At 50.2% G+C, this 25,959-nt stretch overlaps 10 protein-coding genes across 10 annotated transcripts; 6 read left to right on the plus strand and 4 right to left on the minus strand.

The window, feature by feature from the left end:
- Positions 1 to 147: 147 nt before the first annotated feature.
- FIBRA_07796 (uncharacterized protein) lies at positions 148 to 906 on the plus strand (the record flags this gene model as incomplete). The annotated part of the gene is made up of 5 exons (XM_012329462.1): positions 148 to 212; positions 284 to 552; positions 607 to 660; positions 711 to 745; positions 796 to 906. The coding sequence occupies 5 exons, from the start codon at positions 148 to 150 to the stop codon at positions 904 to 906; spliced, it is 534 nt and encodes a 177-aa protein (XP_012184852.1).
- Positions 907 to 1,378: 472 nt separating this feature from the next.
- On the plus strand, positions 1,379 to 7,484 carry FIBRA_07797 (uncharacterized protein; the record flags this gene model as incomplete). The annotated part of the gene is made up of 26 exons (XM_012329463.1): positions 1,379 to 1,421; positions 1,476 to 1,575; positions 1,626 to 1,694; positions 1,755 to 2,043; positions 2,102 to 2,117; positions 2,169 to 2,192; positions 2,248 to 2,277; positions 2,333 to 2,372; positions 2,422 to 2,474; positions 2,529 to 2,746; positions 2,800 to 3,131; positions 3,181 to 3,357; positions 3,409 to 3,628; positions 3,680 to 3,799; positions 3,852 to 4,199; positions 4,259 to 4,628; positions 4,681 to 4,742; positions 4,796 to 4,954; positions 5,492 to 5,674; positions 5,726 to 5,810; positions 5,933 to 5,964; positions 6,020 to 6,230; positions 6,288 to 6,589; positions 6,640 to 6,812; positions 6,867 to 7,021; positions 7,075 to 7,484. The coding sequence occupies 26 exons, from the start codon at positions 1,379 to 1,381 to the stop codon at positions 7,482 to 7,484; spliced, it is 4,221 nt and encodes a 1,406-aa protein (XP_012184853.1).
- A 377-nt stretch (positions 7,485 to 7,861) lies between these two features.
- On the plus strand, positions 7,862 to 9,624 carry FIBRA_07798 (uncharacterized protein; the record flags this gene model as incomplete). Its single annotated transcript, XM_012329464.1, has 8 exons — positions 7,862 to 7,999; positions 8,052 to 8,259; positions 8,310 to 8,611; positions 8,672 to 9,118; positions 9,172 to 9,254; positions 9,307 to 9,341; positions 9,396 to 9,466; positions 9,523 to 9,624. 8 exons carry the CDS (start codon positions 7,862 to 7,864, stop codon positions 9,622 to 9,624), a joined length of 1,386 nt encoding a protein of 461 aa, XP_012184854.1.
- Positions 9,625 to 10,481: 857 nt separating this feature from the next.
- Positions 10,482 to 11,105, plus strand: FIBRA_07799 (uncharacterized protein; the record flags this gene model as incomplete). The annotated part of the gene is made up of 4 exons (XM_012329465.1): positions 10,482 to 10,615; positions 10,693 to 10,846; positions 10,905 to 11,016; positions 11,065 to 11,105. 4 exons carry the CDS (start codon positions 10,482 to 10,484, stop codon positions 11,103 to 11,105), a joined length of 441 nt encoding a protein of 146 aa, XP_012184855.1.
- Positions 11,106 to 11,184: 79 nt separating this feature from the next.
- FIBRA_07800 (uncharacterized protein) lies at positions 11,185 to 12,231 on the minus strand (the record flags this gene model as incomplete). The annotated part of the gene is made up of 7 exons (XM_012329466.1): positions 11,185 to 11,242; positions 11,292 to 11,483; positions 11,543 to 11,691; positions 11,745 to 11,846; positions 11,913 to 11,983; positions 12,039 to 12,148; positions 12,200 to 12,231. The coding sequence occupies 7 exons, from the start codon at positions 12,229 to 12,231 to the stop codon at positions 11,185 to 11,187; spliced, it is 714 nt and encodes a 237-aa protein (XP_012184856.1).
- Positions 12,232 to 12,514: 283 nt separating this feature from the next.
- On the minus strand, positions 12,515 to 15,397 carry FIBRA_07801 (uncharacterized protein; the record flags this gene model as incomplete). Its single annotated transcript, XM_012329467.1, has 8 exons — positions 12,515 to 12,946; positions 13,001 to 13,183; positions 13,253 to 13,399; positions 13,452 to 14,039; positions 14,097 to 14,388; positions 14,454 to 14,769; positions 14,826 to 15,104; positions 15,154 to 15,397. The coding sequence occupies 8 exons, from the start codon at positions 15,395 to 15,397 to the stop codon at positions 12,515 to 12,517; spliced, it is 2,481 nt and encodes an 826-aa protein (XP_012184857.1).
- Positions 15,398 to 16,508: 1,111 nt separating this feature from the next.
- On the plus strand, positions 16,509 to 17,336 carry FIBRA_07802 (uncharacterized protein; the record flags this gene model as incomplete). The annotated part of the gene is made up of 6 exons (XM_012329468.1): positions 16,509 to 16,563; positions 16,624 to 16,634; positions 16,689 to 16,770; positions 16,825 to 16,917; positions 16,974 to 17,200; positions 17,259 to 17,336. The coding sequence occupies 6 exons, from the start codon at positions 16,509 to 16,511 to the stop codon at positions 17,334 to 17,336; spliced, it is 546 nt and encodes a 181-aa protein (XP_012184858.1).
- A 339-nt stretch (positions 17,337 to 17,675) lies between these two features.
- FIBRA_07803 (uncharacterized protein) lies at positions 17,676 to 20,616 on the minus strand (the record flags this gene model as incomplete). Its single annotated transcript, XM_012329469.1, has 12 exons — positions 17,676 to 17,897; positions 17,952 to 18,092; positions 18,148 to 18,436; positions 18,499 to 18,653; positions 18,703 to 18,786; positions 18,836 to 18,893; positions 18,958 to 19,067; positions 19,123 to 19,224; positions 19,280 to 19,546; positions 19,595 to 19,716; positions 19,771 to 20,065; positions 20,125 to 20,616. 12 exons carry the CDS (start codon positions 20,614 to 20,616, stop codon positions 17,676 to 17,678), a joined length of 2,337 nt encoding a protein of 778 aa, XP_012184859.1.
- Positions 20,617 to 20,870: 254 nt separating this feature from the next.
- FIBRA_07804 (uncharacterized protein) lies at positions 20,871 to 23,651 on the plus strand (the record flags this gene model as incomplete). Its single annotated transcript, XM_012329470.1, has 6 exons — positions 20,871 to 21,153; positions 21,216 to 21,287; positions 21,340 to 21,551; positions 21,603 to 22,071; positions 22,119 to 22,419; positions 22,472 to 23,651. 6 exons carry the CDS (start codon positions 20,871 to 20,873, stop codon positions 23,649 to 23,651), a joined length of 2,517 nt encoding a protein of 838 aa, XP_012184860.1.
- Positions 23,652 to 23,922: 271 nt separating this feature from the next.
- FIBRA_07805 (uncharacterized protein) lies at positions 23,923 to 25,930 on the minus strand (the record flags this gene model as incomplete). Its single annotated transcript, XM_012329471.1, has 9 exons — positions 23,923 to 24,283; positions 24,339 to 24,497; positions 24,553 to 24,880; positions 24,928 to 24,955; positions 25,010 to 25,303; positions 25,354 to 25,383; positions 25,441 to 25,666; positions 25,718 to 25,751; positions 25,801 to 25,930. 9 exons carry the CDS (start codon positions 25,928 to 25,930, stop codon positions 23,923 to 23,925), a joined length of 1,590 nt encoding a protein of 529 aa, XP_012184861.1.
- Between the last annotated feature and the right edge of the window lie 29 nt (positions 25,931 to 25,959).

Below are 25,959 nucleotides of genomic sequence, written 5' to 3' on the forward strand. Positions count from 1 at the left end.
TCGGAGCAGCTCATCCAGCGATTGCAGCTATGCATAACGCGCCGGTGGTCACTTGCAACCGTCATGGAGAGGGGTCCTACAAAACCCTACGGCAAGAAGCACCATGGATAGTGCGACATTCCGACTCACAGCACGGCTTCCGCCAAGATGAGCTCAAGCTGGAGGAATATCAACACGATCGCCGGTCATGAAGGGAGGCTGTTCCTCGGAGCGTGAGTAACCTTATCGTTGTCAGGGACCCGAAGATATATAGGCCTGACCGGTCGCTATGTTACCTGGACAGACTCGATTCCGCGATAGCACCCCGGACATTGTCGGACCGCCGCATCACGCACATCGTATCTCTCGGGACCGAACCCATTCCCGCCGATAACCCCGCGTCCGGGTTTCAACACCTTCGCATTCCAGTGGAAGATGTTGACCACGCAGACCTATTAATTCACTTGCCCGCCGCATGCCATTTCATTCACAACGCCCTCGGACATGGGGGGAATGTGCTTGTCCATTGTGTCATGGGCATCTCTCGGAGTGCCGCTGTGATCGCGGCGTACTGTGAGAACACGCTGTTATGTCACCATCGGACTTTGCTCATTTTGTAATCCCCAGTGATGTACTCTAGAAGAATTCCTCCCATGGAAGCTCTCGACGTAATCCGCCAGAGTAGGTTGCCTCGTTCATATGATCCCGGGCAATTGCTGACGTCGAAGCAGCACGTGAGCAAATCTGGATTAATCCTGGATTCACGGTAAATAGGGTTGCCTATGTGCTCTGCATGCATCTTATGCCTGTGTTTAGGAACAGCTCGTCCTTTTCGAGCTATGTCGATATGCACCCTCGCCGAGCGAGGGCATCTACGTGAAATGGCGGCAGCGGATTGAACGTTCTCTAAAAACCCAAAGAATATGAAGCATGCGCGATGACCCCTTTCTGCACATCAAGACTTCCCGAGCCTCTCTTATCGGCGTCACTCATTGTTACCACGACCGTTCGTGTATCAGTATTCGGTTCCGGAAGACTTAGATCGAGTTTGCCATGTACTTGTACGTTCAACCATAGAGTGCCTGCATCTGCTACCTGTTATCCCTGCTCTTTCATCTACTTCTTCGCAATGCTCTGACTTGGCCCCTTTGTAACAGTAGTCTCTTGTCTGGTTGCGAAGAATTTGAACTACTTTACCTTCCTAATCTGGTCTTGGGAGTGGCGTTTGTGGTTTCGATCGCGTCTGCTGGTGACGACGTCATGGTAGATGCACGTGTTTAGAGCGCTGAACGCGCACTGGAGCAGCCACTCGCTCCAATTGAAGTCACAGTCCAGCTCTTCTCCTTCAGCCTCCTTGACCCTCTGACCATTTGTGTTTGTTCTATGCTCACCGCCAGCTATGGGCGTCAACACCATTTCCGCTGCCATACACATCACCCCTGGTGGGTATTCGCGACGCACCTGCTCTTTTTGGCTGACCACAGAAATGCATGCAGTCGTCTTGAAAACATTCTTGAAGCATGGAAGGAAAAAGGGTCATAAGTGGAAGGACGGAGACTCCGAAGAAGAGGCAACAGATGACATCTTTTTCGACGAGTATGCTCTCACCCTCTTTCTGTACTTTACCGCCACTGACGACCGTCAAGGGCCTTCCATATCGTTCAAGCGTTCATCAAACTGGGCACGCATAACACGGTCGAATCATTACAAAACTTGTATGCCCTCCTCTTCGTATCATTTTCAGACGCTGACGCTGTGGCTTCAATGTGTTTTAGCACGAATACCCATGTCCCTTCACCTCCCTGGGCTGTTGTTGCAGCAGTTCGGATCCCGCTAACTTCGTGCAATCGAGCAGCTGACGTGTTGAAAGACTGGTTCAGTCCAGACGAGCTAAAGCGGGTTGTTGGTGGTGAGCGTTGGTGGCAAATAAGAGGATTGGATGGGATAGACGCAGAGTGGATTACCGAGAGGAAATTCTTGTCACACGGACATACGCATAGCTCTCGAGGACAAAAGTTGAATGAGATAGACAAAGATATCTCGCGTATGGATCACTTGGACACGGTTATGGCAAGTCGCCCCTGTTGCCAGGACCAGCGTCACTCACGTCTTTTATTCGTAGCTGTACGTTCATGGAGGTTAGTTGTTAGTTTCCAGTCGTGATTTTCTGCTGAAATGTACGCATACAGGTGCATATTTTTGGGGGTCGATAAGTGCGCTCTTGTATTCATCAGTAACGTCATAATCTAAACGTAGCCTGTGCTTTAGATACCCATAGGTACCAGGTTATCCGCTATGGTAAGCGCGTGTGATGTCTCCCACCACTCGTTCTACGCTCAATCTTCCACAAAAGCGCGGTTAATCAAGGGCCGAGCTTTTGCGGTCAATTATCGGTACGCGTACATTACTCGGCTGCCTCGTATATTTGACGCTTGTCTACAGGAAAGCTCCCCAGTACCCATGGCCATGTCCACTCCAAGACGTTCTAGCATCTTGTCAGTTCTGTGTCCCTTTGTGGACATCATGTTAAGTTTTGACTCTTTTTGCAGATTTTTATCTCTTAGAGCCTCCCCCCGATGCTGTCCATAAGCCTATTGCCCCATCGAAGATCGTGTTTGCTGGAGATTCTGCTGGAGCTGGCCTATGTTTATCGGCACTTACCGTATTGAGAGACCTGGGGCTTCCTCTCCCCGCTGGCGCCGTCTTAATCAGCCCTTGGGTAGATCTTACACACAGTTTTCCTAGTGTCATGACAAACACAGCTACAGTGAGTTGGGCTTCAAGTGCATCAATCAATTACTCACACTGGCTCTGGTTCAGGATATAATTCCCCCTCACGGTTTCATTCATAAACATTCCCCCACTTGGCCCATCCATGCTCTTTCGGAAGGTGGACGCACCCGTGTTATGCCAACATCGACGAATCCACCTCCCAAGCCCGGGCATGCGGATGTACTGCAACCAAGCGATGAACGCATGACTAGTGAAGTTGAAGCGCGCTTGGAGGAGGGCATTAAATCAGGAAACGTTGTAAGTTCTGGAGATATATCGGAGCATGCGGAAAAGATCGGAAGTCAGCAAGAAATGTTTGAGGAATCTGGTCCCGATGGGTCTGACGCACCGGTTTCTTCCACACCCGACGCCAAGCTTTGGTAAGAGACGATTTTTTGGGCAGTTTCATGAACTGATGCTCGATAGTAGTCACAGTACGAATGGAGAGTCTTCCGAGGCAACACAGGCAAATAACATTCAGAGTGATCCCAACTACGACGCTGCTATTGATTTTTGGCAACCCAAGCCCCCGAAAGTTCTCATGGAAGATCCCAATTCCAGACCCCTGGAGCTTCGGTCACAAATCCAGCTCTATGCGACCAATGAGTGAGTCTTGTAGCATATATATTATGTGAAGATATGTTGACATCGACGAAGACAACTCACGCATCCCCTTGTTTCCCCTGCACTGCAGAGCTCCCTTGGTAACTTGTGCCCGTTGTATATCTTAGGTGGTGACGGGGAGCTCCTTCGAGACGAGATAATATATATCGCTCATAAGGCTGCCCACCCCAAAGAATATCCAGCAAGAGAAGGTACTATTCGAGAGGGTCATAGACAGAAGGATAACGCAGAAAAGTTCCAGACGCCCACCAAAGTAGGTTGACTACAAGTTCGGACTGTGCGATGCGCTAATGTTTCGCACTAGGTCCACCTTCAAATCTATGATGGTAGAGCACCAATTCTTAAAAATGGTAACGCCTCATCCTCATTCTGCTATCCACCAGGGATGTGTCATGTTCTAACAGTGTTTACGTTCACACAATGTGTAAGTCATTGCGTTTGAAAATCAGGCTCTTCAGAATTTTCATGAAGTCCAGGCAAAATATGCGTACAGGTCCATAGCCCAATTCGTCAGGCACGTCACGACTCAGTCCATCGATCATCTGGACCGGAATCCTTTTCCAGAGTTGCACATCCCTCCCGATGACCTTTTGGATATTGATTCCGAAGAGGAGAATTACTGCATTTGGCCGGAAGCACGTCATCCAGTAGAGAGCGGCGAGAAAAACACGAAAGAAATGGATCCTGTCTCCAGTTTACATAGCGGCGCCGAACACTTCAAGCGTAATGAGGAGAAAGCGAAAGAAGAGGTCGAAAAGGGCGAAGCAGAGCAAGCCCCATGTGGTACTGAAGAGGTGACAAATGGTTCTAGTCCTTCCGGAAAAGTAAGCAACTTCCAATACCAGACCTGAGGGGAAAGTCCTACCTTCCCGACTTGTAACAGGATATTCCGCGCGTCATCATGATCAGAGAACGAGTGGATATATTTGGTCAAGTCAGGTCGATGGAACCTAAAGAAGAAATCGAGGCTTTGCGACTCGAGCCACAAGAGATTGGGATCATCAAGGAGGCACCTGTCAAGCGATGGCTAATTGGGCAAGAACACTGGGACAAGAAGTACAAGCGCGCAGCGCATAAGGTCATAGTTCGCAGGCGTCGATACGAGCGCAAAGCGCAACGACTATTACAGCATGCGCTAGACCAAGGAAGTCTCCGCCATAACCCCACAAGACCTCAGCCGCCTGAAAGAACCACGAGCCATACCTCACTTGCGTCAGGTGTATTCGGACGTATCGAGCAAGATAGACGATGGGGTACGTAATCGAATGTCTCTTCTTGATCCTACTGAAACTAGAGCTACTCTAGGACCTCTTGATCTCGGAGGTGAGTCCCCGCCTGCGAGCGCCATTGCTGGGAGGAGGGATACGGTGGGTTCAGTTGGTGTAATACTATCATCCCGATGTTTGACATTTTCTCGTAGCGTGAGGCAGTCGCTCTTCTGAAGAAACATATCTACCACACTGCACCTAGAACGCACAGGATGATTCCCAAGTTAAAATCCTCAGACTTGATCCGCGCCGCCTTCGATCGGGAAGATCATCCTACGAAAGCGCCGCAGCAATCAGCCTCTGAGCAGCAGGTTCGTACACGTGGTCTGCCTATACACGGTGTCAGTATCTGGCAATCAATTGTGCTGTGCGTACGATTATACTGCATTCTTTCATTGGATATGACTGATGGCGGCCTTTCATAGGTATTTCATGCGCAAAAGTTCTAAGAAAGCTGCTATGAAGGCGGCGCATGGCAAGGAACAGGCGGCATCTGCACTGCGCGCGACTGGGAACACTTTCCGCTCTGGACGATCGCAAGATACACCCAAGCAGACGGACTCGTCGTAAAGTTTTCTGTTGTGTAATTGCTGTGTAATTGGACGGAATGTGGAGGTTATTCTTGGACCATTCGGACTGGACTGATATACGTATCGTTCATCATATATTATGTTGTTACCGTGACTTTCTGCGCGTTCTGATGCAGCGCGCCGAGCACACTTGCGTGCTACTAGAGCAGTGATGTAAACCGTAATTCCCAGCAGCTTGTTTTTCATATGTAGATTTGAGTGTAACAAAGCCATCCTTCTGATATACACTCCGTAGTTATATCCTGCTAGAACCACTAGAGGAGGGTAGAAAACAAGGTCCTGGTTAGAAGTTCGCAGTCTATAGTGCACGGATCACGAGCGGCAAATGCCACGTTGTTCCGTGAGAAAGGATTAGTCATTGCTGTTGCCTTTCTTAACCCTTCGCCCTCGCGCCTCGTGCGTGTCTTTGTCGACCTCTCTCCTTCACCACATATACGCTCCGTGTGGGTGGATTTACGCGTTTGCTGGCAGCGAAAACTGACATATCTATAGACTTTTTCTCGTAACTTTGGTAAAATGCGTGAAGTCATCTCCGTCCACGTTGGTCAGGCTGGTGTTCAGATTGGTAACGCCTGCTGTAAGTCTCTGGCCTACTTTCGCGCGTTTTCGCGTTATCGCGAGGACGGTGACGTGTCATCGTGTTTTTTCTGTGACGCGCACGCGCTGCGAGAGGGCTGGATTACTGATAATCTGCTTTAGGGGAACTGTACACCGTTGAACATGGTCTCAGTGTAAGTCGTAAAGCGTCTATGTGTCTTACATTCCGGAGTCTGATAATTTCCCAAGCCCGACGGTCGTCTCGTCGAAGGCTCGCCGTCCGCTCACGATGATGGTTTCAGCACTTTCTTCTCGGAGACTTCCTCGGGGAAGCACGTGCCGCGGTCCCTGTATGTGGACCTAGAGCCCAATGTTATTGATGAGGTTCGGAGTGGAACGTACAGGAGTCTTTTCCACCCTGAGACTCTTGTTACTGGTAAGGAGGATGCGGCGAGTAACTGTAAGTGTTTTCCTTGCGTGACGTGTCATGTCTGTTCCTGATATTTATTATTGTTAGATGCCCGTGGTCACTATACCATTGGTAAGGAGCAAATCGACACCGTTATGGACAAGGTTCGTCGGTTGGCCGATAACTGCAATGGTCTGCAAGGCTTCTTCGTCTTCCACTCCTTCGGTGGAGGCACTGGCTCTGGTTTCGGTGCCCTTGTCCTGGAGCGTCTTTCCACGGATTACGGCAAGAAATCCAAGCTCGAGTTCAGTGTCTACCCTGCACCTACGATGGCAAACTCTGTTGTTGAGCCTTACAACTCCGTATTGACGACGCATACTACGCTTGAGCATTCTGACTGCTCATTCATGGTAAGACATGTCCAGCGCATCGCCTTCCACGTTTACTTAGTTATCGATAGGTTGACAACGAAGCAATTTACGACATTTGCAAGAAGAGACTCAACATCACGTCACCAAGCTTCACAAACTTGAACAGATTGATTGCTCAAGTCGTTTCCTCCATCACCGCTTCGCTTCGCTTTGATGGCTCTCTGAACGTCGACCTGAACGAGTTCCAGACAAACTTGGTCCCGTGAGTTCTGTGCACTACGACATAAAGCTCGCAACATAACGCTTCGAAAAACAGCTTCCCTCGTATTCACTTCCCTCTCGCCACGTTTGCGCCCATCATCTCTGCCGAGAAAGCTCACCATGAGCAGAACTCTGTCGCCGACATGACGTTCTCTTGCTTTGAGACCGGCAACCAGATGGTCAAGTGCGACCCACGGGAAGGCAAATACAGTAAGTGGCTATCATACATTGACTTCGTCAGGGTTATTGAGCACACATTGCAGTGGCGTGCGCACTTCTCTACCGCGGCGACGTTGTTCCTAAGGATGTCAATGCGGCCGTTGGCATCATTAAGACAAAGCGGACCATCCAGTTCGTTGACTGGTGCCCAACTGGCTTCAAGCTTGGTATTTGCAATGAGCCTCCTGCACACATCCCCGGAGGCGACCTCGCAAAGGTCACGCGAAGCCTATGCATGTTGTCGAACACTACTGCAATCTCGACAGCTTGGAGTCGTCTCGACCACAAGTTCGATCTCCTCTATTCGAAGCGTGCTTTTGTTCACTGGTATGTCGGCGAGGGTATGGAGGAGGGTGAATTCTCTGAGGCGCGAGAAGACCTTGCTGCTCTTGAGAAGGATTATGAGGAAGTCGGAATCGACTCAGCGGATGTGGAGGAGGTTGGCGAGTACTAGACGCGTTGATTCACCTTTTTGTGGTATTCTTTTCGTCGAGTCACGTTCATCCCTTCCCCGTTACTATGATGTTCACGTTACGATATCCCCAGCTTGTCCTCTGATTCGGGCATTTGCGACTATACCACTCTTACATTAAAATAATCTCCGGAGGTAGCCTTAGCAATGCGCATTGTTTGAAGGGATTTTTGCCACGGGCGGAGTGCGGTGCGTTAATTGTGCTAGCGCTGTATTGGGATGGTGTGATGTTTGAATATGTGACATGTGATGAGCGCTTATCCGCAACCGCTTCCAGGAATTTGCACCGTTGAATTCCTTAAAACGGGTCTGCGTCAATCGGTCATCACCGTGCAGTATGCGTGAAGTCATTTCCCTCCATGTCGGTCAGGCTGGTGTACAAATCGGTAATGCATGTTGTGAGTACTGGTTTGATCCAGTATGAGTATGCGTTGTTGATTTTGGGTCGTCGACGTGGTCATATAGGGGAATTATACACGCTGGAACATGGCATGAGTGTACGTCAGGTCTCACTTTATTATCAACCTGTGACACTCATGCATTCCATAGCCTGACGGTCGTTTCCTCGATGGCGCACATAAACCAGACAGTGATCCTTCGACATTCTTTGCTGAAACTGGATCAGGGAAACATGTTCCGCGCTCGCTTTACATCGACCTTGAACCTGGGGTCATAGATGAAGTGAAGACCGGTCCTTACAAGGCGCTCTTCCATCCCGAGGGCATGATCACTGGAAAAGAGGATGCTGCGAACAACTGTGTGTAGTTGTCCATTCACGGTCTGCATCTCTATAATGGTGATGCGTAGATGCTCGCGGACATTATACGGTCGGGAAAGAAATCATTGATCCAGTCATGGACAAGATTCGCCGTCTCGCAGATAATTGTTCCGGTCTTCAGGGTTTCTTCGTCTTCCACTCATTCGGTGGAGGAACTGGCTCCGGTTTGGGTGCTCTGCTCCTTGAGCATCTTGCCGCAGATTATGGGAAAAAATCAAAGTTAGAATTCTGTGTCTACCCTGCCCCGCAGCTGTCAAGCTCTGTTGTTGAGCCCTACAATTCGGTGCTCACAACCCATGCGACGCTAGAGTACTGCGACTGCTCGTTCATGGTGCGTTGGCATCCCATCTGTCGAGGTAAGCATTGATTGATGACTAATAAACATCATAAGGTGGACAACGAGGCCATCTATGATATTTGCAAAACCAAGTTAGGCGTTGCACGGCCGAGCTTCCCTAACTTGAACAGGCTCATTGCTCAAGTGGTATCCTCAATTACTGCTTCAATTCGTTTTGGTGGTTCTCTCAACGTCGATCTTAACGAGTTCCAAACGAACCTTGTGCCGTTCCCTCGTATCCATTTTCCTGTCGCAACCTATGCACCGCTTATCTCTGCGGAGAAGGCTAGCCATGAGCAAAACTCAGTGGCAGACATGACGTTCTCTTGCTTTGAGACAGGTAACCAGATGGTTAAGTGTGACCCCAAAGAGGGCAAATACATGGCATGTGCACTTCTCTACCGTGGTGATGTCGTCCCCAAGGTTGTACAAGCCGCCATCAGCACTGTGAAAACGAAGAAGACCATTCAATTTGTCGATTGGTGCAAAACTGCATTCAAGGTTCGCGATACCATTCTCATCTTCTGGGACTAATCCCCATGTAACTCGAGTAGCTGGGCATTTGCAGCGAGCCCGCTGCTACTGTTCCTGGGGGCGACTTAGCGCAGAACACTCGCAGCTTGTGCATGCTTTCTAAGTACGTGTCATACCCCTGCCCAGTAGATGAAGCTAACACAATAATACAATAGCACCACCGCCATTTCTGCGGCTTGGAGCCGCTTAGGTGAGTGCTTGTTACGGCATGATTTGATGCTTTCGGACTGATAAGTGGATGCAGATTACAAATTTGACCTCATGTACTCTAAGCGCGCCTTTGTGCATTGGTACGTAGGTGAAGGTATGGAAGAGGTGAGCTGCGATAAAGAGGCCTATCTCGTGCTATGTTTTGCTCAACACACTTTCAGGGCGAGTTCTCGGAGGCGCGTGAAGACCTTGCTGCATTGGAAAAAGATTATGAGGAAGTCGGCGCTGACACTCCCGAAGACGAGGAACCTGCCGAATACTGACCACTTTCGTAGCTCAGTGATTGCAGAGTATGTTTGGGTGACCCAGGGCGAGCGTATATCCGTACCTTATAAATGTTCGCTTAATCCTGCTTGTCGTGCTGCATGACTATCGCTTTACCATAGCCGTACTGTATCACGCGCACTACTTGTATCTAAGCACTATAGAGATACCATCTGTTTCTAACTCACATGTCTGGCTGGCTCTTTCTACTGGTAATTATCGGTGGCCAATGGCAGATGAGTCGCGGACACGTGGTTTGTCCTCCATGATCTCATGCCAATGCCATGCTCCCCGCCACTCTGCGAGATTGAGCGGCGAGACTGTCTTCCCATGTCATTGTCAAGCAATCAACCAGTACACGGAAATTATTATGGGCACGTCGTCATTTTCATAGATATATGGTAATATTGACTAGAAGATGAATGGTGTTATAGGTACTACACAAAGCGTCCGCATGTGCAGGACCCTAGGCTAGCGACCCTGCCCTCATCTCTCTTCAATGGAGCGGACGTCCTTGATGTGGGTTGTAACGAGGGCTGGGTAACTTGTGAGATTGGTAAGAAATCTCTGCAACCCTAGGATATGCATTATAATGTGTAGTACTGATGGGGAGTAAGCGCAGTCTAAAGGCGCGAGGAAAGTCGTTGGCGTGGACATTGACGACACTCTGATTAGAGCTGCCTGGAAACGAAGACGCCATGTATGGAGTCTTCAGGGCCCTGCAACGAATACCTCAAGTAATGGTACCGATTCTATACCCGACGAACAGATGCACAGTCACGAACCAGGCCATTCCGTAGAGACGAAAACACATCCCCTAGCAGTAACAGATTACTTCCCCGCATCCTGTGAACACATGTTTGGTCCTCTTCCAATCCCACATGTGACGGCGACTGCTGGCCAATTTCCGCACAACGTCACGTTCCGTCAAGCGGACTGGGTCGCGAACGAGATACCGGAGGATGCAGCTCTCTATGATGTTGTCCTCGCGTGAGTTTGTGTGTTTTGGAAGCATGCACTAGCCGCTGATATTCTGTTCTCATTTCTGTCGACCTTGGCTGAGCCAGTCTCTCCATATCGAAGTGGATTCATTTGAACAATGGAGATGATGGATTGTTGCGTTTTCTTCGCCGCGTATACTCTGTCTTAAAGCCTGGAGGCAAATTTGTTCTTGAACCCCAGGAGTGGGATACTTATGCGAAAGCCAAAAGGATGGATAGTGTTCGTGATATTCATCTCGCTGGCCTTGCTCCTTACGCTCAATGCTGATTCCCTATAGAGGCTCAAAGAGACAGGAAACAACCTGAAGTTGCGCCCAGCGGATTTTGAAAGGCTACTTCTGGATATTGGGTTTGAGACGGTTGAGCATCTAGGAATGATTGGTGTTGGCGGTAAGAATGCGAGCTCTCCAGTTAACGCGCAGCTCACATCGATGACAGGGTTTCGAAGGCCACTTGAACTTTACACCAAAACCAACTAAAAATATGTTCACACGGTTGTCTCTATCATATAACACTATCTTCTAGTCTTATCCCTACCCCGCATTCTTCTAAAAACATTTAATTGTCTGTGTTGATTGTGACCTCTACTCCGTCTTCTGTCTTCTTCATTGTGACACTAAACCGACATCAGACAGGATTTCCTGTGTAGGCAGGAGTACGCTTACCATGACAAGTCCTTCACGATGAAGTCTGGGGCAGCGGCCTCCACTTGGGCACGGCTATGTGACGTGAGCAATGCCAGTGTCTTGCAACCTGCTGCCTTTCCGCTTCGTACGCCCGCCGGAGCGTCCTCGACTACCAAACAACGAGAAGGGTCGACTCCACACTTCTTGGCACCCAGGAGGTATGGATCAGGTCTTTGCGGTCATAAACTTCAATGAAGACGCTGGAATTCGTTCAGCTGACAGGTACGTACTCGGGTTTGCCTTTGGTGACATCCTCTGAGACCACAAAGGCATCGGGAACAGGAATAGAAGCTTTCTTGAGCGCTGCACTGGCATATGTTCTTGTGGCTGAAGTACAGATCGCCCATCTAGGATTCGGATGCTTCGCAAATGGCTCTAGCTGAAGTTGCACAGATTTATAATCTGTCGCCATGAACATGGGGATCAATTCACCTCCTGCATAATCTCGCGGACGCCAGGCAGCATGATAATGCCTTCACGACCATTCTTGGTGGATTCAGAGACAATTGCATTCTCGAAGCGCGTCGCTTCTCTCTAAAAGCGCAAATAGAAATATATGAGTACGCCTTATTTCTGTCCAATCCAACCTTCATTCGTTACCTCTTGTTCCTCCGGGTCTTCAATCCCGCAGTGTATACGTAGGTTTTCTACTGTACGCACACCATGGGATGCTAACCATGCGAATGTTGGGCTTGACAAGCATGCGAGGTTGAGGAAGAAACTCACAACTTAGAACCGCAGTGACATCTAGGCCCGGATACTTCTGTTTGAACAGCTCCCATGCACCCACTACACCGGCAGTCGAGTCTACCAGTGTGCCATCCATGTCAAACAGGCTGAGACATCGCCAAGTCAGCCTGCCGAGAAATCTGATGAAGACGTCTTACATGACATCGAAATGCACTGTTGTCGCAGGCATCTTGCTGATAGGTGGTAGTAACGTTCAGATGAGTCACCGCGCAAACCACATAGGCGAGCTGTATCAAGTAAATCGAGCGACCGGGCCGGATAGCCATCCCCAAAAGGCAATTTCATTGTTAGGATCAGAGGCTGTTGCCAAACAACCTCCTGCCGCAGATTCTTATCTAGATCTAACTGCTATGACCACATCCACTCCTGGTTTGTTCCTTCACAACCTAACAGGTGCCCAGAGTTTACATATTTGTTTATATAACATATAATACTAGAATAATTCAGTACAATTATGCTGCAACAAGGGCATGTAGGTTGTAAATCTCTTTCCTCACAGTGTAATATATGTCCGACACCGAGCCTTCCAACTCGACTCTCCCACGAGTCATCTTTTTCACCGTAACGGAATCCTCCAATGACTCTCCACTACCACCCTTCTTCGCTGCTGCGCCACATATCAGAACTCCCTCGCCGATGAGTTCCGCATGCACGCCCACTGTAGCAAGCCGCGATTTCAGTGCTGTCAGCTTAAGCTCACCGATCATCGTCGACTGGGGTAGAGTAAGGGTCGGACGAGATCCGAGCATGCGACTTTGAAGCGACTTGCGAGACTTGGCTTCAAATTGCGCCGACGTGAAGGAGACTGGTTCTAACACTGGAATAGTGGAGCTGGCAAGGCTTGCTATACGGCCCGTAACGTAGCCAACCTCGTTGTCCTCGAACTATTTGTTCGCGTCTTTGAGAAATGGAATGAATTGACCAAATTTGAGACTGACCTGAGACATCTTGAGTGAAGTCAAGAGTTCGTCGCTTAGCGATATCGAGAAGCTGTTGGTGTGTTGTCCAATCTGTATACATTCTCCCTGTGCTGGTGCGTATATGTCTTTCGTCATGGCTCGGATGTTAGAGCAGCTCTCTATAAGAGCATCGGTATAGTTAGATGGTGCGTGTACAACAATCTAAATAAGCAATGTAAGCATGGGTCACAGAATACGAACATAGATGCGCGTCAAATGAACCATTCATACCATCTTCCTCGGATTGACCTGGGGAACAATGGTCTTCACCGCTCGTCCATCGTTCAATCCTTCTAGATCTACAAAAAACAATCGACAAGCCAATTGAACGTCCACTTCAGTCGTAATGAACTTCGATGGCAGTTCAACTGGTACTTTCTGAACAATTGATTCATGAGCAACCTCGAGGCAGGAATGGAAGCAAATGTACCTTTGCTTCCTCCTCAGCTTTTCTCCTCAGCTCCTTCGTCTCCTCACTCTCTGCGTCCTCCTCAAGCACCTTGCCTTTGCGAAGCCACATGCCGACGTCCACGGTCTCGCCGTACTCATCGACACGCCTTTTCTTTTCCACATAGGGGAACATACGAAAACGTTGTGATTGTCCCTCCGCACTCTTGAAGAAGGATGTGGTACGCGCAACATTGCCCTTCAGATAAATATCAAATGACAACGCTCTCATCGGTTCGTCCGAATCGAGCCCGAAAGCCCAGTCTCCACTATCCGCCATGTTTGCTTTCGCACCCTTTCGCCGCAGCTGTTTGGTCGAAGGAACTATTTGTCCAACAGAGTCTTCCCTAGTGTCCATGATATCCCCCTCAAGGGTTTTCTCCACTTCATTCTCTGAATCGGAGTCTGCATCAGAATCGGAATCACTCTCATCTTCGCCTTCGTCAGCTTCAAGCATTCGCTCCGTCCGAGCTTGTGCAGCTTTCTGCGCAGCTTCTTTTTCTTGTGCTATACGCTGTTTTTGCAAGAATTCTTCGAGTTCTGTGCCTTGCAGCGGCACTTTCGAATGTATCTGGAAGTGAGACGCCAGTTAAGCATCCTGCATGATGTAGATATACGAGATACAAACCTCAAGGTGCAGGATACCATCCAGCATGACATTGCTCCCGATCCTCCCGCGATCCCATTTCACATCGTCTCTCTGCGCATTATTCCATCGGTCAAACAGAATCCGCCCGAGCGTGCCTTCTTCACCACGACCAGTCAGTAGTACGACATTGTCTGGAGTTTCCGCAAACTCGGTAAACAGTACCCGAGAAGGACCATGCGAAAGAGAGGCGGGGACGGCAAGGATCAACTTGGGGTCTTTCGAGGAATACGTGTGGAGAAGAGCCTGAGGATTTGGGAAGAACTCAAGATGCCTGCAAAACTTCTGACGTCAATCACGGCGAATATCAAACCAGATATATGTGAAGAATATACTGACCGGAAGCGAAGTGCAAACGCCCCGAGAGCTTCTTCATCGCCATCCTCATCCCGCCTACGCTTATTTCCCTTTCCTTGACCTCCTGTCGCCTCTTCACCTACATCCTCTTTGCTGACAGTTCCTCCAAGCCACTCCATCATGCTGCGCACAAATGTGAGCATCTCGCGACCGGTCCGAGACAGAAGGCAAATAGGAAACTTCAACCGAGAATAATTCCAATGTTGATCGAGCAATACCAATAATTCAAGCACACGTGTGCTCGCATCGCATGGCAGCAGCAAGGAGTTTCGTGATGTCAAAGTGGCGGTGACACAGTCTGCGTGAGTATATGTAAATTGACCGAATCCAACGAAGACACGCAATGAAACACACCGAGGAGTGCGGCATCTCGGTCCTTGCGCCGCGCAGTAGTAACGTTTGCGCGTTCAGCGTCGGTGATAAGTAAATCCGGGCGTGCGAGACTCTCGAAGATCCCACCACCAGCAGAAGCTTGTCGTACAAGAACTGTCCCGTCGAGATGACGTTCACGCGTGTGATTCATATCAACAGCATATAAAATTGTGCCTGCCGTAGGTGAACGAATTTTCCAAATGGTACCACCCAGAGTGTGCCCCGCATTGAACGGAATGATTGTCAAGCCCTGACATTTTCCTGCGAAGACGATAAACGAGTTCGATCGGCAAAGATGTGATTTACATACCCTGAAGATGACATGGTTGAGAGTACCGTAGAACGTTCATCGAATCAAACGCCTCATTGACGTCCTGGATGGTTGCTATATATGTGCCCGTCCGAGGCTTGGTGACAGACTCGGGGACGTCGTCGGTCATGGGGGAACCAGAGTTCGCATCCATTTCCAATTGATTCTGAGCCTGCATTTGGCTATTGAAATCCTGCTCGTCTCGTATGCTCTCGATGTCCTCCATAGCGGCAATACGGGCCATGGCTTGTACTGGAAGGGTCGTGTACGCGGGCGCAGTTAAATTCCAATGCGCATAGGCATAAGGATACAGTCCTGTGTGTGCGAGGTCACCATGGGACAGTAGAACGAGGTCTACGGTCGGAGCACATCTGCCAGAAGCAGTCAGCAACGAAGGTAATCAGAGACATGCGCTTTCCTTCAATAAGAATCAAATTCTAAAGCATGTCGGGTTGTCTACCGCGGAGCACCTCCGAGTTCCCGTACTTTGAGTACTCACTCTTTCAATGCCTCGCAATAGGTCTGCCAATGTTGCGACGGTTCTGAGCTCTCTGACTTTGACGAGGACGGCTCTGGGCACCAGTCAGGCGATCCACAGTCTAGGAGAATGCGGACATCGTCCACTTGTAATAAGTAGGCCAGAGGCACCGTGTGTTCAGACCGTGCTGCGCCAGAAAGCGGAGTAAAAGTAATCATAGCCTCCAAAGACTTGGGACCTGGTGAAGCCAGTGAGAGTGGCCGCGATCGAGGACAGACGCGCTTCAATCATGTGATGTCCTGCATAAGGCAATACGCACCTGCCAAATTCTAATTGGATCTCAGCAGCGCGACATTACGACTCCGACACTTCAAGCTTTACACCGCCAACAACCGGTGCGTGATGTAAAATTTAGAATCCCCATATTGCACTTGCGCGTATTTTGAAGGTGATACGGCTTCCGATACGACACCCACGTCAACGAGTAAGCGCAGGCGTGCAGAATCAGAGCGGTGCACCCGAGTCGGCAATTACCGAGCTGAATGGCGCTTTATACCTCTCGACAGCTGAGTCGGTTCGAAAATGAGGTTTACGAAGCGGCAAGGCGAAATTGTAGCTGCGCGTTCGCCCAGACGGATATGGTTGCCAATTATCCTGCTGCGTTGTCGGTGATTCAGTCAGGCGCAGTGGAGTCAGTGATCATTTGGCAAGCGACACGAAACCACTGACAGCGCCACGCGATGTATCGGAGCTTGAACTCGCTCGCTTAGCTCTTACACGCACCTACTTCCAGCGCGCAAGTCGCTCTCAACGCCCATACGTCCAAGACCACGTCTTCCTCCCGTTCTCTCCTCATTTCGCCTTTCGAATCTAAATCATGGGTCTTTCGGTCTCCCGTCTTCTCTCTGGCCTTTTTGGCAAGAAAGAAATGCGTGAGTTTCGACAATCTCTAGCAAACGTCGCGCGCTGACTGAATGCCCGACTACGTGCAGGTATATTGATGGTATGTAACATAAGCTCGACTATCTCAATGCATGGCCACTCATAAATGATCAAGGTTGGGCTGGACGCAGCCGGAAAAACAACCATTCTGTACAAGTTGAAGCTGGGCGAGATCGTGACCACGATCCCCACTATCGGTCGGTCGACCTGACTTTCGTTGGAGCCGCCAGTGTCACTCATCATCGTCATAGGTTTTAATGTCGAGACTGTCGAGTACAAGAACATTTCGTTCACTGTCTGGGATGTCGGAGGACAGGACAAGATTCGTCCTCTCTGGAGGCATTGTTCGTGGCCACGTATCATATTGGTGACTTTATTTAGCTCACATGTCAACTGTCAGATTTCCAAAACACCCAAGGAATCATTTTCGTAGTTGACTCCAATGATCGGGAACGTGTCTCCGAGGCGCGAGAGGAGTTGCAGAGGATGCTCAACGAGGATGAACTTCGGGATGCCCTTCTGCTCGTTTTCGCTAACAAGCAGGACTTGCCAAATGCGATGAGTGCCGCTGAGATTACCGACAAGCTCGGTCTTCATGGCCTTAGACAGAGGACGTGGTTCATTCAGGTTTGTGTCTACTGCTTGCTGCCGCCGGAAGCATATTCATTTTCTGACTCATTTACAGGCGGCATGCGCAACTAGCGGTGATGGTCTCTACGAAGGTCTCGAGTGGTTGAGCGTCAACATCAAGCGGCGGGTGTAATCAATTTTCATTTTTCGCTCTTGGGTTTTCCCTCGACGCTGTCGTCGCACGTGTCACGATCCTTACGATATGAAGACTTACTGTTCGCCGTATCGTCCATGCTCAAATTCACGACCGCGTACCGCCATCAGCGTCTCTACTGGCTTTGGTAATTTTAGTTCCTGTCCCATACAGCTCGGCTTTCCTCGCTTTCTTTGACTTTTATATCTACAATTCGCCCCTCTGGGGTTATCCAAAAAGCTGTCCGGGTTGGGTATGATAAAGTGCATGGCACAGCATGTGCTCATCTAAGTACATGATACGCGTTGGTGGTGACATAATAGTTGCCGTGAAGTACAATCATCGACCTTCTCCTGGGAATAGTCTACCAATGGCCTCTGCTTCTTTTCTCCGCCTCTCGCCTCGTTCTCGCGACGGGACGTCTCTGCGCTCAGCGCCGAATCTTGCCAGTTTCTCCAGCAGATTTTGGAGGCGTTTCGGCCGCACGACTGAGTAAGAAGCTTGACGCACCGCAGGGATGAGGTACTGCTGTACCTGGTCCTCTAAGACAATGGTTGACATCTGCAATGGAAGGATGTGTTAATATCTTGTAGGCTAGAAATATCTTTTACGCACCAAGCGCAATTCAAGGAACGATGCATTAAGATGCGCGTGTCCGCTGCGCTTAAACTCATCTTCGAGGAAGTCGATATCGAGGACGAGATTTGCGATGGCATTTTCGCTCAGCATGGGAACGTTGCGACCCGTCAAGAAATCCTGGGCTAGGTATTTACCACGCGAAATGTGGGTTTATAGAACTGATGTTACATACCACGAAGCATTCTGCGATGTAATTCGCCGCTCCTCTGTAAGCTTCGTCCTTGTATGCGTCTTTTATGATCAATGAATCGACCACCGTGGTCAGCCAGTTGATCAACTCGATCAGATACATGCTGGGCGACTGAGCGCGTCTGGCGGGCGTCCAGTCGTACTCAGACAATCCAAAGAAGTCATCGAGTTTCGAGGATATTGAGGCGGAGACGCGAGAAAGCGTACGTGTGAGCGCCGAAGAAAACGATGTGGCTGCGTTAAGTCGAATGGTGCCTCCCCGTTGAGACGAGCTTTCAAAAAAAATAGTCGAGTCAGCGGTAGACGGTGTCACACAACACTGAGAGTAACGAACCGGATGTTCGTTAGTGACCGCTCTAATTCAGAGCAAGAAACTACGAAATGCTCGAGGTTGGTGACGAGTTGAGCAATCTGTGAGAGGTTAGAGGTCTTTTGAGCGCGTCGTGTGATGTTTTCGCTGATATATTTGGAAAGTATGGTATCTAGTGACTAGGGGCGATTGAGCAATGGCCACTGAATTACATACGATCAAAATTACCCGGCTTAAGAGGTCATCGATGTTTCGATGATGTTGTGAAACACCTTCTAAAAATTGGTAGAAATTTTGTACGAAATTGCGAACCTAAGGAGGGATTAGTTGCAGGCATTATAGTGGGACATAAACGACTGACATCTTGACAGCACAAATAAAAACTTTGCGACCATGGGAGAGCGAGAGGCAATGTAGCCCTGTATTGGCATGTCCCTCGTCAGTTGGTCTAGACACAATGATGATAAGATGTATCCTCCATACGTGGCTAATTGTTGGCGCTCGTCCAGGTTGAGCCAAACTGTGTTCAATACACCGTCTCGCTCTGCCGTAGTTTCTACGTACATCGGCAGACAGTCATCCTGTGAGACAATCTAACATAAAAATCAGCAGGGCTGCTCAGTCACATATGGCAATACCAAGACGAACCGATTCAAAGCGCTGCGCGAATTTTCGTTCCAATATTGCTACATAGCGCTCGAATAGGTGCAGAATGAAGGAATGCAGGGTTTCAGTAGAATAAGAGTACGACTGTTTGGGCGCGTCAATGGGGCTCAAAAGTGACATAAAAAAATCCATGACATACTTCCAAGGTCATGATGAAACTAAGTAGACATTCCTTCACAGCCAGAAACGCATCTGCGTCGTTCTCATTCCTGAGGGCGTTGTCGACTGACATACCAACACGTCTCATAAGAGCATCCCAGAGATCCTCAACATCGCGCTGAGACCGGAAGCTCCCTGTCGTGTTCAGTACATGCGTCTCGATAATGAAGAATCCTACGATCTCCTGAGTGACTTGAGGTAAAGATGATAATGGCAGTATATCGGGGAGAATGAGATCTGATTGGGCCTGTGTGGTTCTTCAATACATTCTCGGGATAGACGGACATGTACTCACCTTTCGGTCTGCTTGATAGGATCTGCGAATTTCATCAAGGGAATCCAGTGCACTGTATATATGAATACATTCGTATAAAGGCTTGAAGTCCACGTAAAGATGCTCGTTGTCCAAAACATTGTCTGAAACCATAACTTAACAAGGCTTAGAAACCAAGGGTATGGGATAGAGCATACATTCTGTCTTCTCGTTGGTAACAATCTCGACAGCGCTGCCGACACGACTCAGCTTGAGCAGAGGATCTTTCTCTCTCCTACTTCTCCATTTCCTGGTACGTGATTCCATTGCATCTAGCGCAAGTCCTCCAACTTGAGAGCTGGCGTTTCTGACGTCAAGGAGCCACTGCTTGACGGATGCTGTCACAGCGTCCTTAATCTGACCGCGTAATGATGGTAAAGAGGACAGCAAATGTTGCAAGAGCGGGGTCTGCGATAATGATGTCGGTGGCATATTCTCAATGTCTTCTAGAGACTACGCGAAGGTCTTGATTCAACTCTACGAGAGACATAAATGCAGCAAGAAGAACAAACCCGTAAAGCACTCCAATACTTGCCCTCTCTGATCATCTCTCCTACCCGGTTCACGACATCCAACACGCGCAGACACGCCTGAAGGGTATCAATGCCCTCGTCCAAATTGGCTGCGGTCTTTTTGGACTGTAGCAAGGCCCGTTTCTTTTCGACGAGCCCGCGGCCGACTTGTTCTACTCCTGCATCGAGACTGGTGATCGTGTCGCGCAGATTCGTAGTATAGGATTTGACGGAGAAGAGGGTGGACACCGAGCTAATGAATTCTTGGTAATTGTCACTGCATATAGTCTCAATTTCTGCGTCCTTGGATTCAATGAGCGTCTGGAGAGTTCGGAGGTATGCATCTTGTTGCCTATTGGTATGAATCTGCTTAATGATGGGCCCCAGTTGCTCGAGGTTCTCTGACGTAGAGGATTGATCAAGGAGATGGATTTGTTGCAACTGCTGGTCGATGCTTTCCTGAGTAAATTGAGGTCGTCTTCGAGGAGGCATAGCGGCGCGTTCAGATAGTGGTAACGGCTACTAGAGGCCGAATAGCCTGAGCTCACGACCAGACTGCAAGGAGCGGATCAAGACCGCAACCGCAGACGCGGAGATTGCAGGGCAGATGCAATCTTATCTAATCGCATGGCCAGATCGTTCTGTATCGATCTCAAAAGTCGCCACTCTCGAGTCACTGTACGAGTCATAGCTGTATAAATCCTCCATACCCCAAGCTTTCTCAACTTTCATTAGACTTTCCGAAGATGTCTGCAAAGGCAGACGATACCGCTGACCTTGTTACCCTCTTCAAGTCCATCGGCCTCACCCCATCCAAGGCCGCGGAGGCCGCCAAAAGCCCCAAGAGTGCTGCCACACTCAAAGATATCATCGAGCGTAATGGACTCATTGAGAAACATTTGGAGGAGAAACAGGCGGTGCTGCTCGCAAGCTTAGCCATTCAGGGTGGCAAGCTGGGTGAGGCCGAACGAGAGTATGCTGTGCACGCGATCTTGGATGGACGACTGAAGAGCACAGACCAAGTATCTGGTGCGTCAGTAATACCCATGGCTACTGAAAAGACGAAACATAATAGCTATTGTAATCTGCAGTGGCGGCTAAGTACCTGGAAGTCCATTCGCTTCCGATTGATAAAAATGACTTCAACGCGCAGTGCGGTGTAGGTGCGTCGCTGCTTATGGTTTACTTGAGAGCGTCATTGACATGATCCGGCAGGCTTCACTATTACTGCAGAGCAGCTATCCGCTCGGGTCGTGGAGTATGTCGCGTCCAGTGCCGCGTCGGGATGGTCAAACCTAGGCGCGATTATCGGGAGCCTCAAGAGCACAGAGCTACGATGGGCGAATCCCTTAGATCTGAAGAACGCAGTTGAACGCGCTTTCACGGAGAAATTTGGACCCAAGGAAGCTGCGAAAGGCAAGGGAAAAGTGATCTGATATTCAAGTGTCCACAAAAGCTCTATTGACGTAAAATTATAGGAAGTCAAGGATGCTTCTGCCAAAACTCCAACTCCAGTAAAAGCTGAAGCCCCTGCATCCTCTTCTAAAACCATCTTCACAGAAGGGTTCCTGGGCCGACTTCACAAAGTCGGCGATAACCCTCAGATACATTCCCACCTCCGTGAACGGCATATTACTGCAACTGGAGGGCTTGTTCACACACGGTTTCCACCAGAGCCTAACGGGTTTTTGCACATAGGGCATTCCAAGGCGATTTTCGTCAATTTTGGCTATGCACAGCACCATGGTGGCCGCTGCTACCTTCGATTTGATGACACAAATCCCGAGGCAGAAGAAGGGAGGTATTTCGAGAGTATCCTGGAGACGATCAGATGGTTGGGATATGAGCCGTGGAAGATCACATATTCAAGCGATTATTTCGATCAACTGTACGAGTTGGCTGTAGAACTCATCCGCAGGGACAAAGCATACGTATGCCACTGTACTGGTAAGTCTATTCAACCCGGTGCACTCCAGTCGTTTATATGAATATAGGCGATGAGATCTATGCCAACCGCGGGGGAGATGAGCGAGGGCCTCGCAAGGCGTGCACGCATCGGACAAGACCGGTAGCAGAATCGCTTGCTGAGTTTACGAAAATGAAGGACGGCGCGTACCAGCCCGGTCAGGCAATTCTGCGAATGAAACAAGATTTGGAGTCCGGCAACACTATGATGTGGGACCTGGTCGCATATCGCGTGCTAAACGCACCTCATCATCGGACACATGACAAGTGGAAGATTTATCCCACTTACGACTTCACGCACTGTTTGTGTGATAGCTTTGAAAACATTACGTACGCCATTTGACTGCATCACACAATTAGTGACTCATGTCATCCATCGCAGACACTCGCTGTGTACCGTGGAGTTTATACCATCACGAGAGTCTTACGAATGGTTGTGTGACGCTCTCGAAGTCTACAAGCCGCGTCAATCCGAGTACGGCCGCCTAAATGTCACCGGCACTATCACGTCGAAACGGAAAATTCTCCAACTTGTGAAGGAAAAACATGTCCTCGATTGGGATGACCCACGTCTGTACACCGTCATCGCACTCCGCCGACGCGGCGTGCCTCCCGGTGCGATCCTGTCGTTCGTCAGCGCACTTGGTGTGTCCACGGCCACCACGCAAATCCAGGCCGTGCGGTTCGAGCAGACCGTGCGACAGTACCTCGAGAACACCGCACCACGGCTGCTCATGGTCATGCGCCCGCTCAAAGTCACGATCGAGAACCTGCCCGAGGACTACGTTCTGTGGCTCGAGAAGCCGCTCCATCCAAAGGTGCCGGAGCTGGGCACGTCCAAGGTCCCGTTCACGCGCACGATCTACATCGACGCGGACGACTTCCGGCTGGAAGACTCCAAGGACTACTTCCGGCTCGCGCCCGGGAAGACCGTCGGGCTCTTCCAGGCGCCGCACCCGGTCACCTGCACGTCGTACAAGACGGACGCAGCCACGGGCGAGGTGCTCGAGCTAGTCTGCCGTCTCGAGAACGGTGCGGGCGCGCCCAAGAAGCCGAAGGCGTTCATCCAGTGGGTGGCAGAGCACGCGCCGTCCGGGAGCCCCGTGCGCGTCGATGAGGCGCGCGTGTTTTACCAACTATTTAAGAGCGACAACCCGGCTGCCGTCGAGCCAGACTGGCGCGCGGACATTAACCCGAACAGCCTGGAAATCGTCAAGGGCGCGATGGTGGAGGTTGGGTTCTGGGACCTGGCGAAGCGCGCGTATGAGGACGCTCGCAGGGAAAGTAAGGCACGGACGGACAAGGCAGTGGAAGCGTCCGCACAAACGACTGCACCGGCAGTCGCCGGAGACGATACACCGAAAGCGACAAGTGAGCAGCTTGTAGGGAAGGAATGCATCCGATTCCAGGGTCTGCGGGTGGCTTATTTCGCTGTGGACAAGGACTCTCGGCTTGCGTGTCTGGAGGAAGCTAGCGGAGCTGCGCCTGGGAGGAGGGCCGATGACTATGTTGTGTTGAATCGTATCGTAAGTCTGAAGGAAGACTCGGGGAAGGCAGCATAGTGTGGTCTTGCCAGTTGAAATCGTTGCTTGTGTAAAATAAACGCTTTGTTGTATGGCATCTTACCCTTGCTATCTGCATTTAACGAATCATTGATGTATGTACTTCTGAGCCAAGCGACTCAGCTAAGCCCTGAATGGCGTGCAATCCCTCATTCGATTCGCTAATTTCAAAATGATTGTTATACACTGGAGACTCCTGGGATAGTATGTGATAATACACGCAACAAGTGCAGATAGCCAGGGCAAAGCATTATAGAACAATTTGCACGAATCAAGAGATGAACGATCGTCCAAAGCTGGTCCCACCCAAACTTACTGGCTCTCCAGCTCCTCTGCCTATAGTATGTGCCGTTTCCCTGTGGGGCATTCCCCCGGGCATGGAGAGCCTTGGGTCGCCTACACCTAAATCCCAGATCCTGCTGGCGTCTGAAAATCCAGGTAGACGGAACCCGCGTTCGCCGAACCGGCTACCCATCGGGACGGATGCGGATGCGATCTTACTAGGGGAGGAAGCGGACCTCAGGCCGTTGTCGAGCTGACTCCGGAGGGACTTGATTTGAGATTTAAGCACCTCGGCAAAGGGAGGCTTGCTGGTGCCGTCCAGCCCTGCGAGAATGACGAGCGACGAAACGCTGTTGGAAGGTTAGCCACGGCTCAGATGGACGACAGGAGGGGAATTGGACGCACAACGCCTCCTTCAAATAGGCAAAACTGAATTTTGCCGTCATCGCGACGACTTCGTCGACGAGGCTGTCTGGGAATTCTATGCTCTTGTTGCTACGCAGCTTGTCCTGCCAATACCTGGCATACAGGGCTCGCTCGTCCTCATCAGGATCGTCAAACGGACTGCAGCAAAATCGGCTTAGAACTGGACTCGTGGGAACGGGCAGAGACCACGTACTATTTACGATCAAATCTACTCGGCCGTCCGCTCAGCGCAGGGTCGAGCTTGTCGAGGTGGTTGGTCGTGCCGATCACGAGCAGCCCATCGTTGCTCTCGAGCCCGTCAAGCTGGTTCAGGAAGAACGAGCGGTTCTTGTCGTTGATGAGTGAGTCCAGGTCTTCGAGAACGAGTACGCAGGGAGTCATCTCCCTGGCCTTGGCGAAGACGGTGGCCATGGACATTTCTTCCCCCATCCAGCTCTGGAAGGATTTAACGTAAAGCGGCGCGAAGTTCTTCGCGTCACATTCTTTCATGACGGCTTTCAGACTGATTGTCTTGCCGTTACCTATAAGCGGTTAAGCAAGAAAAAACAAAAAGGAATTGCGAGTATACCTGGAGGACCATGCATGATAATCCCACGCTATGTGTGACCAGGTCAGTTTAGTATCGTCCGAGGTGAATGAAAGAGCGCTACCTTCCAAGGGATCGCCAGTGACTTGAACAGATCTTCAGAGTCGAAGAAACCGTTTATGTCCTTCCTCATCGCGTCTTTGAATTCTTGCTTTAGAATTACGTCGTCCCAGTCGGCCTTTTGGATTTCCTGCCACAGTTCATGGTTTTTGGTCCACATCCCGTTGTTGAAAATAAGGACCTCTGAGTGCAACTGATTCTTCCAGGCTCCCGCAGCCAAAAGTAGTGCGCGCACCGGGTCTTCAGGGCCTTCATGCAGAAGATAATGCTGAGTTACCTCGCCAAAGCCTTGAGGGTACTGATGGAGGCAGTGAGGCCAAATGCAAATTTGTGAGCCACAAGACACACCTTGACGATGTACAGCAAGAAGTCGTATTTCTATCGAGGTCGTTGTGTCTGTGAGAGACGGACAGCGATCGTGATCGAAAGACGTACATCCCACGCTACGCTGAACGAGCCAAACTTAACCTGGTCGACGAGCCGGCCAGGTACCTGCGCAGCTGCGCGGCGGGCAAAAGGAACGAATGCCAGCGACGTGATGAGCTCGGGCGGGGACACAGGCTTGATGAGCGCTCCAGGAAAGCCCAGGAATCCGATGTTCGCCCCGTCTGTGAACAAGACGACGGAATGGCTCGGGTATAGCTTGCGCAGAGTGCGTGCGCTGTGAGGACTGAGTATATGCGGTCAAGGCTAGACAATGCTCTGCGCGTACCCAAAGCTCCCTGGATCGTGGAACTTCGCCGATGCTGGAGATACCTGAGCCCATGCCATTGAGTACGAGGCGACAGTGCTCACCCTGGTCAACCCATATATCGTACAGCGGGTCCGTGCCCTTGTCGCGAGGAGGAGAAAAGTCGTCCTCAAAAGTGATTTTCACAAAGGCATCTTCGAGCTCTCTGGTGCTCGTTCTGTCGCTGGCCGCCATGTCGGTCGATGGGAGAAAGAGGCAGCCGC

Source organism: Fibroporia radiculosa (genome assembly GCF_000313525.1).
Source record: "Fibroporia radiculosa TFFH 294 genomic supercontigs, scaffold16192, whole genome shotgun sequence".
Classification (NCBI taxonomy): domain Eukaryota; kingdom Fungi; phylum Basidiomycota; class Agaricomycetes; order Polyporales; family Fibroporiaceae; genus Fibroporia; species Fibroporia radiculosa.